Here is a 19527-nt window from a genome sequence, read left to right on the forward strand (position 1 = left end):
CCGAGGCAGGAGAATCTTTTGAACCCAGGAGGCGGAGTTTGCAGTAAGCCGAGATGGCGCCACTGCACTCCAGCTTGGGTGACAGAGCAGGACTCTGTCTCAAAAAAATAAAGTGATCCCTCTAAGAGGAATCTCCAGGGGCCCAGGCCAGAGCTTTCTCTGGGTCACCATGGCTTCTCCCACTGTGCCACCCAGCCTAAGCCCCTCGATTTTAAAGGGGAAGCCAAGACTCTGGACTTTGCTCAGAAGGTGGGGGGCGGGAGAGGGGCTTACCCTGGGTGCCTCTGAGGGGCCAGGGCACAGCCACCATGGTATGGGTGCCTGCAGATCGACGGGCAGGCCATGTTGCTGGACACCCCCGTGGCTGGCGTCCCTCCTTGGCAGGGTGCTCTTTGCCCCATGGGGTGGGATCCAGAGCTGCAGAAGTGCCCCCTGGCTTGGCCAATGAACAGACCAGGTTCAGGGAGGATGTTTGGGAGGAGTGGACCGGTGGTTCCCTTTACCTTGCAGCCCTCAGACCCTCCCCCCGCCCTCCCAGGTGGTCGGGACTCTTGATCTTCGCTGTTGGTGCTGTCTGTTCGGCTGTCTTCCCCGCCTCTTCCTAGGCACCTGCACCCTCTCTTGGCACCTGCTGCCAGGCTAGGAAGGGCAAAAACAATCCCAGTTGGCGTAGAGTGTCAGGGAGTCCCCACCCTCCTCCCAGGCTTCCTCCTCCCAGGCGCCTCCCCTGGACACGCCCCCATCTGCCCAAGATAATTTTAGTTTCCTTGGGCCTGGAATCTGGACACACAGGGCTCCCCCGGCCCTGACTTCTCTGTCCGAAGTCGGGACACCCTCCTACCACCTGTAGAGAAGCGGGAGTGGATCTGAAATAAAATCCAGGAATCTGGGGTTTCCTAGACGGAGCCAGACTTCGGAACGGGTGTCCTGCTACTCCTGCTGGGGCTCCTCCAGGTAAGGGGACAGAGATCGGTCTCAGACAACAGCCTGCCAGGCAACCCCCAGCCGCACCAGGGCCCCAGGCTGTGCCCGTCTCCGGCCGAACTGGCCGTCGGCCCAGGTGGGCGGATTGGAGCCACCTGGCTCTCCCCCTCCCCCGCTCGGTGATGTCAGGCCCGGGGCGGGGGCTGGAGGGGGACAGGTACTTAAGGGCCTGGCGTCTCCCTCCCTGAAGACGTGGTCCCAGCCGGGTGTCCTGATGTTCGGGGTTCAGGTAAGAACCCAAGCGGGCATTCATCCTTTGGGGGCAGGCACGGCCGGTCTGGGGGCCGGTAGGGAAAGGCTGGGTCTCCTGCTGGGTTGCTCGGCCTCCCACTTTTCTCTTTTCCTCCCATCTCCCACCCCGCCCCCTCCTCCCCACCCGCCCTCTTTCGTCCCCATCCTGGTTTCCAGCCCTCCTTGTTCCCTCCCGGTACACCTCCCCGAAGCCAGCAGCGAGAATGGGAAGGAAGACCTGATTCTCTCCTCCGACTTGGCTTTCCCGCTGAAACTGGCCCCTCCCCGCACACCCTGGGAGAGCCGCCCTCACTCCCTGGCTCGCCCAGTTTACCCCAGTTTGGGTTTCCCCAAGTCTCTAAGACAGACGTCTCCGCGGGCTGCGGGGAGATGTGGGGAGGGCCCCCTCCACTTTGGAGGACGGTGAAGGAGAGGGATCCTCTAAATTGTTGAGGCTCCATCTCTCCAGACTGTATGCCCTGCTCAGCAACATCGCCTCCGGCCCTCGGGTGGGAAAGTGGAGGCCGGGTGAGCCGGGGTCCCTCCTGGCTTCAGCATGAAGTGGCCAGGAAGGCTAGAGGGGTGGGTGAGGGGCTCTGCAGTGCGGTGGGGCCTGGGGAGAGTGGGGTAGGGGATGGCAGATGGTTTCCTCTGCTTGATGAGGCTAAGGAGAGACCCAGGTACCCGGTCTGGGTCTCCCTGGCAGATTGAGGACAGAGAATGCACCTGCCGGCAAGGTGGAACCCCCCCTCGCCGCCCCGCTCCAGCCTCACTGCCCACCAGGAATGCTCCCTTTTGGTCCGCCGGTCTTGGACTCTGCTCTCTCCTGATATCCTGCTGTGTGCGGGGTGGGGGGACCTCATGGAAGCAGGCAGCCTGTAATGATTAACCGCACAGACACTCCAGCATTCTTCCCGAATTAAACTTTAAAAGAGCTGCCCCGCCTTCTCTCATTGGGTATTTTTCCTGAGTGAGAGTGGGCGGGGCCTCAGAGTCCTGGGTCCTCCCTTCTACTAGGAGTCATCCAGGGGTTTCTCACCTTCTCACCTGGGCCCTGCACCCTAAAAGGTTATAAGCCTGTCCCGTGGGGGCGGGGCGTGGAGTACTGGGCGGACAGGGACGCTCCCGCCACATCCAGGCCCCTGGCCCAGGCCTCAGTCCCGCAAGCCCTTCCCCCTACTCTGGGAAGTAGAGTTGTTTTCTGTTGGCCCTGAACACCGGGCCCCGCCACCCGCCCTTAGGGCCAGCCAGGTGGGGCGTGATTCAGGAAGTAAACAAGGAGGTTGGGAGGACGGGAACGCGGGTGGGGCTGGAGCCACTGGGGGAGGAGGCAGCTGGGAAGACACCGCCGGAGTTACCTCGTTGAGGGGACAAACTGATTTTGGGGGTCGGTTTTTCCAACCGAAACTTTCCCGGTGCCTCAGTTTCAAAACTCCAGATCTCTAAGCTGCCAGGCCTACAGCCAGGAGCCCTTCCCCTCCCTGCTCGCCTCTTTGGTCTTGAGGATTCCACCCGCCTCCAGCCTTAGAAGGGGCTGAAGGGCCCGGGTGGGGGGATCTGAAGGCAAACCCCAGCCTTAGGCTGGCCCTCTCTGATCTCTGAGGCCAGGCTGTAATGTGATTCAAATCCACTTCTAACCCCTTCCAATCGCTGCCCTCCTGAATTCTCTGCTCCTCTCCCCATCCCACTGTTGGCCCCCTGCAACCTGGAATGAAGTCACCAGGGCTGTTTGGAGACCGGGGCTGTTTGGAGGGTAGACTGGGGTGGGAGTGGGGGATCGTGTTCTGATATTGAGGTGCTGGTGTCTCTTGCTAGCGGGTGGCGGGTATATCTTGCCCCTCCTGGCCAGACCCTGGGCCCCCTCCCTGGCCCTTCATCCTGTCTGTCTTTTTGAGTGTTTTCCCTTTCTGCTCCTGCTCCTGTGGTACCCCTCTGGCCAGGACACCCAGGAGAATGTGTCGGGAGGAACCTCATCCACACGGGGCGGGGGCTCTGAGCGATGCTTTGGGTGGGGAGGGGCACCGCTGGGACACTGGCTTCTCTCCAAATGGGCCTCTGAATCCAGGCCGGGCATTGCCTCTCTCTTTCCCAGGTGAGGGACTCCCTGGCAAGGCGGTGGTTTGGCACTGGGGGTGAGAGCAGATCACAGGTCCCACCTGGCCTGGAGCAAGGCCGAGGGTGGGGAGGAGGAGGTGATGTCAGAGGAGCCTCAGGCCCCACATGTTCCTCCCCCATCCTGTTCCCAGCCCCATGCCTCCCCCATTCGGCTGTGGCTACCATTGGGTTGGGGAGTTGGGGGGAGGGTAGAGGCAGGGCTGTTTTTGTTTCTCCTAAGCCAGGAAGTTGTGTGGATGAGTCAAGGTTGAATGGAGAGCCCTAGGCAGTGTTGTCCCGCCTGCCCTGACTCACCTGTCCCCCAAATCCCCTGATGCCCTCACTGAGGGGTCAGGTGCCTGCGCCCTCCTGAGGGGTCAATCCCAGGTGCCCCAGGTGGCCTCATAGTACTGGCCCAGTGTTCGGAGAACAGGCTAGGGGCTGGGATTGCAGGTTCTCCCAGGTCTCAGTCCAGCCAAAGGGGTCTGCCTGGTTCCTGAGGAGGAGGGGCCAGCCCCACCTCCACCTCTAGTGCTCGCCTTTGCCGGCCCTCCTGTCTTTACTTGTCCTGAGTGTCTGTGCAGCCCCTGTAAGTGATAAGACATGGGTGAGATTGGCCTTGCCTGGGGGTACCGGGTGCCCTTGGACAAATGAGTGGATAGGACAGGTGCGCAGTAATGGATGATGTAGCCCCTGCACAGTGCTGAGAGGGAGTCGTTCACTCAGAATGTGGAAAGCCAGGAAGGCTTCTCAGAGGAAGTGGCTCTAGCATTGGAGCCTCAGGAAAGAGTTGGGCAGGAGGATGGCCTGGGGAGGGTACGCAAGGTTTAGGGGCTGCTGTGGCCAGGACACCTACCCCAGGTCTGCTCTCCCCCTTGCACTGAAGCGGAGCCGGCTCTCCTGACTTTCGGGCTCCCATCCTTCCCCACCTCCTTCTCCCCCCTGCATCACTCATCACTTGGGCAGGCCAAATTTCACCAAGTACGAACAGGCTCTGGCAACTGGGTCTGGCAACACAGTGCTGGAAAAACCCGGGCAGTGCCTGGAGCAGTGAGTGCCCCACGCGTGGAGGCAAAGGAGTGGACCTTTGCCCTGACCCTGAGGGCTGAGCCTGAGAGTGTGTGGGTTGTGAAATCTGTTGTGACCACCAGGCTTGTGGTGGGTGGACCCTCAGCTCTTCCTGTGAGCAACTTTGTGCTAAAGAAAGAGCACTGGAGCTGGGCGCAGTGGCTCACGCCTGTAATCCCAGCACTTTGGGAGGCCAAGGCGGACGGATCAGGAGTTCGAGACCAGCCTGGCCAACGTGGTGAAACCCTATCTCTACTAAAAATACAAAAATTAGCTGGGCATGGTGGCATGCACCTATAATCCCAGTTACTCGGGAGGTTAAGGCAAGAGAATCGCTTGAACCCAGGAGGCAGAGGTTGCAGTGAAAAAAAAAAAAACAAAAAAACCAGAAAGAGCACTGGACTTGGAGTCTAAACACCAGGTTCTACTCCTGACTCACCTGTGACTCAGGGCACCAGGTTCTACTCCCCGACTCACCTGTGACTGAGGGTAAGAATGCTTCCTTCTCAGAGACTCAGTGTCCCCTTTTATAAAATGAGGCTCATTCTGTCTTTCCCCAAGGGCTTCAGGGAAACTCCAGTTAGAGCAGTGAGGTGCTAGGTAAACTCTGAGGGGCACCCTAACCACCGTGTGAGGTCAGGAGGTCTGATTTCTCTAGTCCCCTCTCCCCAGGACAAGGGCATACAACTGACACAACTGGTTCCATTCTGCCCCTCTCTCCCTCAGATGCCATGGAGCTGGATCTGTCTCCACCTCATCTTGGCAGCTCTCCGGAAGACCTTTGCCCAGCCCCCGGGACCCCTCCTGGGACTCCCCGGCCCCCTGATACCTCTCTGCCTGAGGAGGTAAAGAGGTCCCAGCCTCTCCTCATCCCAACCACCGGCAGGTACGATGGGATGTGGGGCTTGGGGGAGGTCAGTGCTGGATAATACACAGAGGCTTGCAGGCCACTGCTCCTTTCCCCACACCTCTCTCCCTTTTTCTTCTTGCCACAGGAAACTTCGAGAGGAGGAGCGGCGTGCCACCTCCCTCCCCTCCATCCCCAACCCCTTCCCTGAGCTCTGCAGTCCTCCCTCACAGAGCCCCATTCTTGGGGGCCCCTCTAGTGCAAGAGGGCTGCTCCCCCGCGATGCCAGCCGCCCCCATGTGAGTTGTCCCTCAGAAGGGAAGGGAGGGATGCAGGGTTCTGGATCTGTGGGAGATACACAGCCATTTCCATGGAGGCGGGGGATCTTGGTTAGGAGTCCCTGAGGGTCTAGCAGGTGCGGAAAGGGAAGGAATCACCCTTTGCCTCCCCTCAAGTCATCTGCAATTCCTGGGGCACAGGTAGTAAAGGTGTACAGTGAGGACGGGGCCTGCAGGTCTGTGGAGGTGGCGGCAGGTGCCACAGCTCGCCATGTGTGTGAAATGCTGGTGCAGCGAGCTCACGCTTTGAGCGACGAGACCTGGGGGCTGGTGGAGTGCCACCCCCACCTAGCACTGGGTAAGTCGGGTGCATGGAACTACCCAGGCTGGGAGGTGATGTCTCGCATCTTGGGCTAGGCATGTGACTCATCTGGGAGATCTGGTTGATCTCCAATAACCCCTGCTTTTTGCCCTTGACCCCAGAGCGGGGTTTGGAGGACCACGAGTCCGTGGTGGAAGTGCAGGCTGCCTGGCCCGTGGGCGGAGATAGCCGCTTCGTCTTCCGGAAAAACTTCGCCAAGTACGAACTGTTCAAGAGCTCCCCAGTGAGTGTGTGAGGGCTGTCTGGGCGCTGGGATGCCCTGAGCCTGAACCGGACACTGGAGCCCTGACCCCTGACACTTTTCTACCCTCAGCACTCCCTGTTCCCAGAAAAAATGGTCTCCAGCTGTCTCGATGCACACACTGGTATATCCCATGAAGACCTCATCCAGGTGGGGAGACCCCCCCCCATTTCACGACTCCCCAGAACTGACCAGTGCTTCTCCGCCCTTAGGTCCTGTGCCTCCCCTCTATGTGGTAGAAAGAGCCAAACCACAGTCCTGTGTGACTGGGGACAACTCACTTTCCCTACCTGAGCATCAGTTTCTTCTGTTAAATGGGGGCGAGAAATGCATGTGGAGCATTTCCTTGTAAAAACCTGAGGGTGGGCTGGGTGTGGTGGCTCATGCCTGTAATCCCAGCACTTTGGGAGGTTGAGGCAGGAGGATTACTTGAGCCCAGAAGTTTGAGACCACCCTGGGCAACATAGTGAGACCTTGTCTCTCCAAAAAAAAAAAAAAAAAAAAAAAGGAAAAGGCCAGGAATGGTGGCATGAGCCTGGTCTCAGGTGCTTGGGAGGCTGAGGTGGGAGGATCACTTGAGCTCGGGAGGTCAAGGTTGCAGTGAGCTGTGATCGTGCCACTGCACTAGCATAAGACCCCATCTCAAAAAGAAAAAGAAGACATCTGGTGGTAGAGGGGAAGGGAGGAGGCCAGACCTCCCACTCTCTTCTCTTCTCTGGCTCAGAACTTCCTGAATGCTGGCAGCTTCCCTGAGATCCAGGGCTTTCTGCAGCTGCGGGGTTCAGGACGGAAGCTTTGGAAACGCTTTTTCTGCTTCTTGCGCCGATCTGGCCTCTATTACTCCACCAAGGGCACCTCTAAGGTGAGGTCTTGAGAGTGCCAGCTCCAGCCTCTGCAGTCCCTGGTCCTTTTAGAAGTTGCCCCTTCTTTGCTGGAACCCCTGAGCCCTTCTCCCCCCGTGCCCCCCAGGCCAACCACCTCCAGTTTACCATCTCTCCCTACATCCTTGCCCAGCTCACCTGCCCAGGGAGGTAGCAGGAGAAAAGATGACCTGAGTTTAAGTCCTGGCTCTACTTCTATTTGCTCTGTGACCCTGGGCACTCCCCTGCCCCTCTCTGGTCCTGAAATCTCCCCACCTGGCTTGTGGGGGGAGGTAATAGCGGGTGGGGTCCACCTGTACCAAGTCCTGCTCACTCGTGCTGCTCAGGATCCGAGGCACCTGCAATACGTGGCAGATGTGAACGAGTCCAACGTGTACGTGGTGACGCAAGGCCGCAAGCTCTACGGGATGCCCACCGACTTTGGCTTCTGTGTCAAGGTGAAGACCTGGCCAGGCCTGGCCCCTGGCCTGCGGAAGCAGGAACTGCTCAGGCCCCTGGATCCTGCCTAGGGCTTCTGAGTCCCAATCCAGATGCCCAGACTCCTCTCCCTGCACCCTGGCCTGCTGGAAACTCCCTGGATCCTGCTCTGCTCTGTGGAGCAGGGACAGACATGTAGTCCCAAAGGCAGATACGGGACCAGCCAGTTTCCTCTCTCCGCAGCCCAACAAGCTTCGAAATGGCCACAAGGGGCTTCGGATCTTCTGCAGTGAAGATGAGCAGAGCCGCACCTGCTGGCTGGCTGCCTTCCGCCTCTTCAAGGTGAGACCCTGGGAGTGGCATGGGGGGCTGATCTGGCCAGAGGGATTCCCAGCTCTGCCCCCAGGAAGTCTCAGGAATGAGGAGGGCATCACAGCCTTGCTCTCTGATAACGCTCAGTCCAAGCCTGAAGTTACAGGAAGCGCCCATTGAAGGCAGAAACACAGCCCTAGTCTGGGCAAGTCCTGGTTTGAAGGGGGGTCACAGCCACGCCCCCAGGACCTCTCGACCTCAAGCGCTCTTTCTCTCCCCACCCCCAGTACGGGGTGCAGCTGTACAGGAATTACCAGCAGGCACAGTCTCGCCATCTGCGTCCGCCTTGTTTGGGTTCCCCACCCTTGGTGAGTGCGCACAAGGGGATGGAAGGGTGGGCACGCAGGCCCTGTCTTAGGGGTACCTGGGCCCTGTTCTGACCTCTCCCCTCTCCTTCCATCTCCAGAGAAGTGTCTCAGATAATACCCTGGTGGCCATGGACTTCTCTGGCCATGCCGGGCGCGTCATTGAGAACCCCCGGGAGGCTCTGAGTGTGGCCCTGGAGGAGGCCCACGCCTGGAGGGTGAGGCCTGCTGCCTGTGTGTTGGTGCTGGGGACCCACTCTCTGGGTGGGATCCCTGAAATAGGAGGGAGGAAGAGGGGCAGGGGGAGGCCCCCTGGCTGGGGAGAAGTGCTCTACCTTCCTGAGGTGCTGGGTAATGCCCGCAAGCACACCCCGACTCTCCCATATCTCCCACTGCTCCACAGAAGAAGACAAACCACCGCCTCAGCCTGCCTACGCCGGCCTCCGGCACGAGCCTCAGTGCAGGTGTGTGATGGCCCTGAGTCCTGGGGCAGGGGCTGCCTCGACTTCTCTTTGCATTCTCAGTGGGGAGCAGATGGTATAGGGGTCCCCTCCCCAAAGTGACTGCCCATGTCCTTCCCCACCGCAGCCATCCACCGCACCCAACTCTGGTTCCACGGGCGCATTTCCCGTGAGGAGAGCCAGCGGCTTATTGGACAGCAGGGCTTGGTAGACGGGTAAGGGGCAGGGCCGGGCAACAGACCCAGGGATAAGAGAGACTGGGGTCCAGGTGGCAGCCATGGGTCCTCGGGTAATGCTGCCCTATCTCCTGTCTTCTGGCAGCCTGTTCCTGGTCCGGGAGAGTCAGCGGAACCCCCAGGGCTTTGTCCTCTCTTTGTGCCACCTGCAGAAAGTGAAGCATTATCTCATCCTGCCGGTGAGCTTCTCTGCGTCCCCGGAGTCCTGCAATGAGACACAGGACTCCCAGCAACCTGTCCTCCTCACCAGGCCCCTCCAGAGGCTCCCTGGCCCCTAGTGCGTCTCCCTTTTCCCTGCCCAAGAAGTGGGAGGCTGAGTGCGGTGGCTCACACCTGTAATCCCAGCACTTGGGAAGGCCAAGGTGGGAGAATGGTTTGAGCCCAGGAGTTCGAGACCAGCCTGGGCAACACAGGGAGACCCCATCTCTACAAATAATTTAAAAATGAGCCAGGCATGGTGGTGCACACCTGTAGTCCCAGCTACTCAGGAGGCTGAGGTGGGAGCATTGCTTGAGCCCAGAGGGTCAAGGCTGCAGTGAGCCATGGTGGCACCACCACACTCCAGCCTGGATGACAGAGTGAGAAAACCCTGTCTCCAAAAAAAAAAAAAAAGAAAAAAGAAAAGAAAGAAAAGAAAAGAAAAAAGAAGAAAATGAAATGGGTGGGGCCCTGGCCCAGGAGGGAGCTCCCTAAGCCTCGGGCCCCTCCCTGACCTTCCCCCCTTCTACTGTACCCCAGAGCGAGGAGGAGGGCCGCCTGTACTTCAGCATGGATGATGGCCAGACCCGCTTCACTGACCTGCTGCAGCTCGTGGAGTTCCACCAGCTGAACCGTGGCATCCTGCCATGCTTGCTGCGCCACTGCTGCACGCGGGTGGCCCTCTGACCAGGCCATGGACTGGCTCATGCCTCAGCCCGCCTTCAGGCTGCCCACCGCCTCTCCACCCATCCAGTGGACTCTGGGACGTGGCAGCGGGGAACGGGATGAGGAGCGGAAGGGTTCCCCCACTCCAGTTTTCTCCTCTGCTTCTTTGCCTCCCTCAGGTAGAAACCAGCCCCTGCTCCAGTTCACTCCTGACCCCTCTCCTCAAGGGAAGGCCTGGGGTGGCCCCTCCCCTTCTCCTAGCTCCGGAGTTGCTGCTCTAGGGCAGGGCATTATGGGAGAATTGGGGGCAGCCCAGGCAGTCTCATGCCCCACACTCTGTACAGACTGAGAGGCCAGTTGATCTGCTCTGTTTTATACCAGTGACAATAAAGATTATTTTTTGATATACCTATGAGTTCTGTCTAGCAAGGCCTGGCTGGCTGAAGTCAAGAAGGGAACCAGAGCTGGGTGTGGTGGCTCACGCCTATAATCCCAGCACCTTGGGAGGCCAAGGTAGGAGGATCACTTGAGTCCAGGAATTTGAGACCAGCCTGGGCAACATGGCAAGACCCTATCCCAACAAAAAATAAAAAAATGAGCCGGGCGTGGTGGTGGGTACCTGTAGTCCCAGCTACTCAGGAGGCTGAGGTGGGAGGATCCCTTGTCCCTTGAGCCTGGGATATCAAGGCTGCAGTGAACTGAGATTGCACCACTGCACTCAGCCTGGGTGACAGAGTGAGACCCTGTCTGGAAAAAAAAAAAAAGGCGTGGGGGGGAGACCCAGAGAGGTGGGCACCTGTGGAAGCCTTGGTGAAAGTGTCAAATGGATCGAGGCCATGTCCCTGCCTGCCTGGGTGTTCCTCAAGGGCAGGAGTGGTCATGGTTATCTGAGAGTCTCCAGTGCCCACCATGCAGCCTGACACATAGTGGGCGCCCAGTCATTGCTAAGTGAATGGACAAGAGACCATCATCCCAGAGAGATTTCCTGACAGTCTAAGCCTCGAGGGGTAACTAACAGGGCCTGGGAGTTGCAGATGAGTCCAACAGCATGCTTGTCCTCCGCTGGTCCTGGACTAGCTGGTGGGACAGTTGGCCCCAGCATGTACACAGTTATGCATCCAGCCCCACCACCAAGACACAGAACGGCCCCATTGCCCCCCACAAGTCCCTGTGTCCCCTACTACCAACCCTGCTCCCTCCTCCCCAACCTGAAACCTTTCTGTCCTAGTTCTGCCCCTTCCAGAAAGCCATATAAATGGAACCTGCTAGCATTCAGCCCTCTGCATCTGGCTTCGCTCTCCAACACATCCTTCAGCACCCAGAGCGATCTTTCCCAAATCTAAATCCACCACTCCTGGCCGGGCGCGGTGGCTCACAGCTGTGATCCCAGCACTTTGGGAGGCTGAGGTCAGGAATTCGAGACCAGCCTGGCCAACATGGCACAACCCCATCTCTACTAAAAATACACAAATTAGCTGGGGCATGGTGGCGGGCGCCTGTAATCCCAGCTACTAGGGAGGCTGAGGCAGGAGAACCGCTTGAACCCAGGAGGCGGAGGTTGCAGTGAGCCGAGATCATGCCACTGCACTCCAGCCTGGACAACAAGAGCAAGACTCAGTCTCAAAAGTAAGTAAGTAAGTAAGTAAGTAAATAAATAAATAAATAAATAAATCCACCACTCTCCTGTGCCTCCAATTAAGCCTAGATAATATTCTATTGTTAGCCTCTCTGTCAATCAGCTCATTGGAGACTGAGACAGATGTCTGGCCTCTGCCCACTGCTCACACCAGTCTATGTTTTTGTCTAAGAGGTTTTTTTATTTTGTTTTTTGAGATGGAGTCTCACTTTACTGCACAAGCTAGAATGCAGTGGCACGGTCTCAGCTCACTACAACCTCCACCTCCTGGGTTCAAGCAATTCTCCTGCCTCATCCTCCCAAGTAACTGGGATTACAGGCGCTTGCCACCATGCCTGGCTAATTTTTTGTATTTGTGGTAGAGACGGGGTTTCACCATATTGGCCAGGCTGGCCTTGAACTCCTGACCTCAAGTGATCCACCCACCTTGTCCTCCCAAAGTGCTGGGATTACAGACACAAGCCACCGTGCCCAGCCTTGTCTAAGAGTTTTTTAGTTTGAGCTTTTACCTGATGGGAGCTCGTTAATAAATGTATCAGATTCACTGCACCTGAACTTGCTGCTCAACTCAGGAGACAGACCCTCCTGCAGACATGTGAACCCCAACTAGTCATTGTTTTTGTCAAAACACCAAACTTGAATCTGATTCCTTGGATTCAACAACTAGTTTACAGGAAATACAAAGGAAACAATGACAAATATCCAGATTGGGAAATTCTACAGAACAGACAACCCAGTTTCTTCTTCAACAGCAACAAAATTACAAGAAAAGATGGGCAATCTCTAGATTTCAAGAAATTTAGACATTTATCAACCAAATGATGTGTTGACCTTTGATTCAAATCCATACTGACTGTAAAAAGCATTTATGAGCAACTGGGGGAAATTTGAATTCTGATCAGACATTTGATGATACTGAGGGATTATGGCTAACTTTTTAAAGTGTAATAATGGTATTGCAGTTATGGTTTTTCTAAGCCTTTATCTTTCAGAAATTCATTACGAAGTACTTAAAGGTGAGATCATATGATGTCTCAGCTTTGTTTTTATTCTTTTTCTTTTTTCTTTTTCAACTTTTATTTTAGATTCAGGGAGTACATGTGCAGGTTTATTACCTGGGTACACTGAGTAATGCTGAAGCTTTGTTTTTAAAATAACCCAGAGGTGGCCAGACACAGTGGATCATGCCTGTAATCCCAGCACTTTGGGATGCTGAGGTGGGAGGAGTTTGAGACCAGCCTGGGCAACACAGTGAGGCCCTCTGTCTACAAAAATAAAAAATAAAAAAATTAGCCAGGTGTGGTGACATGCATCTGTGGTCCCAGCTACCTGGGAGGCTGGGGTGGGAGGATGGTTTGAGCCCAGGAGGTCGAGGCTGGTGTGAACCATGATTACATCACTGCACTCCAGCTTGGGCCACATAACATGACCTTGTCTCAAAAAATAAAAATAAAAACATAAAATCCAGAGGTTAAAGGAGAGGGTGTGGGCATAGTCATGGTATGGCCATAGTCATGGTATGGCCATGAGTTGACATTGGTTGTTGATATTGGTTGAAGCTTGGTGACAGGTACTAGGTATGTGGGGATTTGTTAAATTATCCTCTCCACCTTTGTATATGCTTGGATATTCTATTAGATACTGATATGTTTTCATGGAGAGCCCCTCCTCAAATCTTTGGGACTGCCTGGACAGGAGGTGGTGAGACGCCGTTTTGTAGGTGAGGACACTGATGGCCCGGGGGGCAGCCTGGCCCCAGATCACAGTGGGAGAGCCAAGATTCCAACCCAGGTCTGAGGACCAGGTCTGGGCATGTTCTGCTTCCCCTGTCTGGCTGACGTCCAGGTGGCATTCCTCAGCCACAGTGACAGCAATAGTGGCCTACGGGGGTCCTCCCTGAGAGAGCCCCTCCCTGTCCTGCAGCCATGGTCTCTGGCCTGGAGGGTTGTCCTGAGCTGACCTTGAGACCGTGCAGCCTCTACAGTGAACCCCTGAGCGGGGCTTGGCAGCCCTGGCAGCCACTCCTGACCAAGGCACCCCCATCCTTGGCTAACCCCAGGCTGGGAAGCTGGGACCAGGCCTGGCAGACAGAGGTGGGCAGAGAGGTCTCATGCACACCCCAGCCTGGGACCTCCTGGGAATCTGCTGGAAGAACTTACTGCAGCCCAACGGCAGGAAGGGTGGCAGATTCTGCTTCTTTTTAGCAGGTCTGGAGGCAGGACCCAGTGCAACTTGCTGCCTGCCACCCGCCACGGTTCCCAGAGCCATCCCCACCACAGGCTGCGGCTCGAGCACTGAACAGGGTGGTGTCAGCTCTGTGGCTGGCCATGGGTGCCCAGGGCCACCTCTGAGGTGTGGGTGCCAGGGTTCCAGGCTGGAGTGAGAGAAAGGGGTCAAGGTGAGTCGCCTCTTCAGCATGTCCAGGGGTTTAGACTGCACAAAAAGAGGACCCAGTGTCCCTTCACAGCCTGAGGCACTGGGCAGGGATAAAGCCTCTCTGCTAATCGGCTAATTGGAGACTGTGAGACAGATGTCCTTCCCACTTTACAAATTGGAAACTGAGGTTCAGACAAAGACAGGGACTCACCTGGCGTCACAGAGGGAGTTCGGGACAGAGGCCAGACTCAGCCCAGTGGCAGGTGGTGAAATGCAGCCCTGCCCTGCTCTAGCCTTTGTTCTCTGCCCCCTCCCTTCTCAGTGCTGGCCACTGTGAGGGACTAGGCTGCTGGGAGCCCTTAGAGGGGGCAGCACTTGGCCCTGATCGGGTTACCTGAGACCAGCAGCAGCCCATTCTTGGTGAGTGTCTAAGATTTCTGGCTTTTTGGAGATATAGCTGCTAAGAGTTTGGGGGGACAGGGACCCTCTCAGGGCCAGCTCACAGTGGGACCCCCGGGTAAGATCCCCCAGCTCTGAGGATGTGGGAAGGCTGCTGCTCTACCTCAGAGACTGCAGCATGACCTACATTGGTCAGACAGCAGAAAGGACTGCCAAGGACAGCTACAGGGCTAGATCGGGGAAGCCTGTGGTTCTGAGAAAATCCAGGCTGGTGAGAGGGGAAGCAGGGGCTTCTCTGGGGGAGAGGAAGGGGGCTGGGACCTCAGATACTGTCTTTTCAAAATTGATTTATTGGGTTTCATTGTAAAATGATATGTACTTATTAAAACCATTTCAGAAAAAATCTTGAGGGCAAAGGGGAAATTCCTCATCATCTTTCCATGCAGAGGAGGACCCAGTACTGAGAGAGGGTGACAGAGCCCACATCTGGGGAGTTGACACGAAGTGCTGCCTGCCATGCATTACACATTCTGGCTTCCCGGGGCCAGCGTGGCTGGTGGGAGCCGGGTGCCAGGGAACACTGCCATCCTTGGCAGCACTATGGGCCTTTAGGGTAGGGGTTCTGTGGAGGGTGTGGCTACAGTGTTGGCCTCCCTGCCTGCTCAAGTGTGGAGGGGAGGGAGGACTGCTGCCAACGCTCTGGACTTTGGGATGGGGATGGGCATGATTCTAGGGGAGCCCACCTCCATGGGCGGGGCATCCAGACAAAGCCCTGGCCAGTTCTGCAACATCCAAGTTCACGGGTGGTGGACAGGCCCGAGGGTTCAACATCAGGTCAGGGACCCTGTCTGGCTCCTTCCTTGGGCCCCAGTGCCAGGCACCCTGATGAGGGACGAAAAGAGGAAGGACAGGACACAGAGAGGGGAGCCCAAAGCCACTTGGAAGGATTCTTTTTCCAAACTATCCAATAAGCAGTTTTCGAACTGCTTCCCAGACCCAAGGGTTCTGGCAGGGGCGTGAGGGGCAGGTTGGGGTGGTGATGGGGGATGCACTGCCTTTCTATCTGGAACTTGAGCCTTATGGTATATTCAGGAAAAAGGCTTGAACCAGTGAAGTACTGATCTGGTGCAACAGACAGAAAGAGGGCCCAGAGAGGTCAGGGCTTGGTCCAACTCGCTCAGTGGTGGGGGTCTGCAGAGACTGCTTTCCTGTCCTGTGCTGTTGGCAGAACTTCAGCTTTGGGGCTTGAGGGGGAGTACGCAGTGGCAATTAGGACTCTGAGCTCTCAGTTGAGCTGGGGGAGACAGAAAAGAAGTTGGATCCTGGGGGAGTTAGTTGGATGTTGCAGACTGGACTGCAGAGCCTGGGGGTGTGGGCCATCCTGGGGTTTCGGGGGAGAGCGCTGAGGCTGCTCCGCAAGGGTTCCCGAGGCTCTCCATACAGGAAGGGGCGGTGTTGGGAAATGGGGATGAGGCCTGAAATTCAATCCCATGTGGGTTGAGTTATGATGTCATCTGACACCCTCTCACAGGGCTGCATCTACCCCAAGGAAGGGGCAAGTTTTTCTATGATGGGCACCTGGGGGGCTGTTTAGCTGGCGCTGCGTTTTTGTTGTTGTTGTTGTTTGTTTCGCTTTTTTTGTTTTTGCGTTTTTTGAGACGGAGTTTCGCTCCGTTGCCCAGGCTGGAGTGCAATGGTGTGATCTTGGTTTACTGCAACCTCTGCCTCCTGGGTTCAAGCAGTTCTCCTGCCTCAGCCTCCTGAGTAGCTGGGATTACAGACATGAACCACCACGTCCAGCTAATTTTGTATTTTTAGTAGAGCCGGGGTTTATCCATGTTGGTCAAGCTCGTCTCTGGAACTCCCAACCTCAGGTGATCTGCCCACCTCAGCCTCCCAAAGTGCTGGATTACAGGTGGGAGCCACCGCGCCCGGACTGGAGCTGTGTTTCTGTCGTAAGAACTTTGTTCTTACTTGGATTAGGTTTATCTTAGGGTGGTTTGGGGCAGACTGAGGGAGAATGGAAGGCAGAAACCACCCCCTCAGGACAACCACGTGGATCTCCTTAAGGTCTGGGTAGTGGAACTGGGCCCTCTGACCTTGGAGTTGGAGGGGAAGCTGTAAGCCACCCGCACCCTCACGCAGCTGTGACCAACAGGCACTGTCATCCGCATTCCCCTGCCCAACTCCCGTGCCCTGAGTCCTGTCCTCCAGGGCATTCCTACTGGCACTGCCCCAATCTCCCAAAAGATTCCAGGGATCTCTCTCTCTCTTTTTTTTTTTTTGAAGTCTTACTCTGTCGCCCAGGCTGGAGTGCACTGGCTGATCTCAGCTCACTGCAACCTCTGCCCCCTGGGTTCAAGCGATTCTCCTCCCTCAGCCTCCCGAGTAGCTTGGGATTACAGGCGTGCGCCACCACGCCCAGCTAATTGTTGTATTTTTAATAGACGGTGTTTTGCCATGTTGGCCAGGCTGATCTCAAACTCCTGACCTCAAGTGATCCCCCCGCCTTGGCCTCCCAAAGCGCTGGGATTACAGGCCTGAGTCACCGCACCCATCCATCCAGGGAATCTCTTTGCCCGGCCTTGGCCGACCCTGGCTCTCTTCCACCTGTCAGTCCCGACACAGATTCCCCATCTTTGGGTTCCTTCCTCCCAGGCTAAGGCACCCTGCCCCACACGTCTACTGAAGGAGCTTAGTGTTGGGGCCAGTGGGTGACTGGGTAAGGCTGGATTGTCAGGGCAGGCTGGGGTAGGGGAGGATGCATGGGGGACCAGTCTCTCAGCCGCTCTGGGCCTGTGCCGGAGGCGATCTGCCCCGCTGCCCGCCCTTCCGCCACCACCCGGGTCGCACGCGCGTGCCGGGGCCGACAGGCGCCAGGCCTCACCAAGCTACCCGCGGTCGTGGCGGCCCCTCGTGTCTCTGCGGAGGCAAGGCCGCTGGCTTCGCCAGGGGGCGCGCGTCGGGCTCGCGGCTCTTTGAACTGGGCCCCGCGAGGTCGGGGGGAACGCGCCATAGGTCTCGTGGCTTGCGTGGCGCCGCAGCAACGAGCCGGTCGCTGCGGAACTCTGCTTAGTCCGGGCCTCGCTGCGAGTAGGTGGGCGGCGCGGGGGGTGCTCCCTTGGCCAGGCGGGTGGAGGGAGGTGTGGGCGCCGCATCCCAGCGTCGCGGGGCCTCCAGGCGCGGGCAGGCGAGACTGGCGTGCGGCGCGGCGGCCTAGTCCCGGCGTCCCAGCGTCTCCCACTCCCGCAGGCGCCGAGCCGGGTCAGCCGCGCGGCTGCAGTGACACCCAGCGGCCGTCGCGGGAAGTGCGGGCGCCGCAGCCTGGCCTCCCGGGCTTGGGTCTCTCCAGGTTCCCACCCCGGTTACGCGCGGGCACCCCCGAGGAGAGCAGCCGCGCGCTGCAGATGCCCGCGGGGCACTTCCCCTGCCCCTCCCCCATTTCCTCCCCGCAGGCGCCCGAGCGCCGGGAGATCCTGCGCCACGGCAGTGCCCGGAAGGGCGGGGCGGGGTGCAGTAGCGGCGCTGGGCTGTGACCCGGGCAGTTTCACTTCTGGATCCCCCTCGGGCTGCGATGGGACAGCGTGGGGGCGGCGGGGGGACACGCGGGCATGCCGAGATCCGGCGCTCGGGACCCCGATGAGGGGAGGCCTTTTACTCCCGGGGTGTCACGCGACCCACACTTTCTTCCATGTCCACTCCCACCCCCCATGGGTTCCACTTTGCTGTCCCCCGAGCTGCCGCTCTTCCCCAGCAGCCACCGCCTCCGCCGGGGCTGCCGACCCCCGGAGAGGCCCCGAGCGGCGTGGGCGGCGGTAGGAGGGAGCTGTGAAGCCGCAGGCAGGGGGTTAGGCTGCGGGCTGCTGAGACGCCGAGCTGTTTCTCAGAAGTGCAGCTGCCCCTCCCCTCACACCCCCCTCACTCCCACCGCGCGCCGCACCCCTGCCCCCTCTCCGCCAGCCTCGCTTTCCTCTCCCAGGCACCCCAGCCGGGAATCTGGGGTCTGGGTCCACGCAGAATTAAGAGGAGAACCTGAGAAAGGGCAGGGACCAAGGGTTCAGACCCAGCCTCAGCGCGCATATTCCGAGCCTCCTACAATTCCACAGGTGAGGGGACCCTGTCCCCTACCCCTGGGGCCCAGGATTGGAATTTGATAGAGCAGTTAGGAAAATGGCCTCGAGAGAGAGAATCACGGGCCGGGCCACTGTTACTCTAGCTCCAGCGCCCAGTGAGGAGAGGAGGGAGAGGGAAGACCTAGAGCCCGGCTGGTTCAGTGAGGTTGAGGCCAGTCTTAGGAGTACCAGCTGGAAGGCCCTTCAGAGATCCCTGACTCTGGGGAAAATCAACGCCCAGAAGGGAAAGTCAAGTGTCTGGGCTCATGCCGAGAGGGAGAGCGCTGGGATTGGAACCAGACTCCAAATACTCGCGGGAGTCTGCGACTGTCTTTTGCTTGGGACTTCAGAGCTTTGCTGGATTCACTGACTCTGCCTGCTTTTCCCCAACACACACAAACACACACACACACACACACACACGAGACATGTGCACGCACACACAGACACACAGGCAGACAGACACAAACACAGACAGACATGCAGAGAGAGAGACAGGCGCAGATGGAGACAGACACTCACACGCAAAGAGACACACAGCTCCCCAGGAGTCTAGCGGGGCAGCTGAGGTCTGTGAGTGAGACATTCTCAGGGAGACACTGAGAATGCAATTCCAGTGGGGGTGGGATGGGGATTGGGCGGTGGAAGGACAAGCCTGGGGGAGGAGGTGGCATCGCCCCCCTAGTTCCCATCCACCACCACCCCCAGTGCTGTGGTTTATTTGCCTAGGCAGCTCTTCTGGGCCAGGGGGCCAGGGGACTGGGGTGGAGAGGCAAGGTGATGGGAAAAGCTGTTCTGGGGCTTCCTGCCCCCTCACTCCTGGGGAAGGGGGGCAGCTGCCATCACCCGCAGGCCTTTCCACTGCAGCCCTTTCCTTGGGTATGTGTGTGTTATTCTGGGGGAAGGTCTGTTATTTGGGGGGAAGGGAGGCAGCTGCCTACTTCACAGGTCAAGACAGAGTTAAAAACAAAACCACAGCAAATTCAACACCCCGTGTCCTTCAGGGACTTTCCATGACACCTTCCTTCCCCCCTCTCCCCCAAGCCAGGGAGCACCTCCCCAGAGGGCCTCCCCACCCCAGGTGCAGTGGCTTTTGGCTTTTATGCAAACAACCGTCTGATCCGGGAATGCTCCACAGCCCAAACTGTGGCCTGGGCCGAATGCACCCCTCCACCATCCCTTGGGCCAGTGTTTCTGGTCTTCCTGGAGCTGTCACCTCCACTCTTCCTCAGACCCTGGATTCTGAGGGACAGGATATGAGGGCAAGGAGCTAGGTCCTTTCCCCCTGCCTGCCCTCGGGTGGCAGTTGCCTGCAGGTGGAGGCTTGGGCACAGCAGCCTAAG

The 19527-nt window shown here is 57.9% G+C and overlaps 1 protein-coding gene across 10 annotated transcripts; it reads left to right on the forward strand.

Annotated features, from left to right (window-relative positions):
* The first annotated feature begins 523 nt into the window (after window positions 1-523).
* On the forward strand, window positions 524-10067 carry GRB7 (growth factor receptor bound protein 7). 10 transcript variants are annotated; one of them, XM_077971488.1, is made up of 17 exons: window positions 783-954; window positions 1175-1213; window positions 1393-1743; window positions 5104-5263; window positions 5373-5523; window positions 5704-5860; window positions 5986-6107; window positions 6198-6275; window positions 6850-6987; window positions 7333-7443; window positions 7667-7765; window positions 8023-8103; window positions 8202-8318; window positions 8504-8564; window positions 8689-8776; window positions 8883-8976; window positions 9536-10067. In XM_077971488.1, exons 4-17 carry the CDS (start codon window positions 5109-5111, stop codon window positions 9680-9682), a joined length of 1599 nt encoding a protein of 532 aa, XP_077827614.1. In that variant the 5' UTR covers window positions 783-954; window positions 1175-1213; window positions 1393-1743; window positions 5104-5108; the 3' UTR covers window positions 9683-10067. The 10 variants fall into 10 exon arrangements, with proteins under 10 accessions (XP_014975029.2, XP_077827619.1, XP_077827617.1 ...); XM_077971489.1 differs by lacking the exon at window positions 1175-1213 and having other exon boundaries at window positions 770-954; XM_077971487.1 differs by lacking the exon at window positions 1393-1743 and having other exon boundaries at window positions 778-954.
* The last annotated feature ends 9460 nt before the right edge of the window (window positions 10068-19527 follow it).

This window comes from Macaca mulatta, chromosome 16 (genome assembly GCF_049350105.2).
Source record: "Macaca mulatta isolate MMU2019108-1 chromosome 16, T2T-MMU8v2.0, whole genome shotgun sequence".
Lineage (NCBI taxonomy): Eukaryota > Metazoa > Chordata > Mammalia > Primates > Cercopithecidae > Macaca > Macaca mulatta.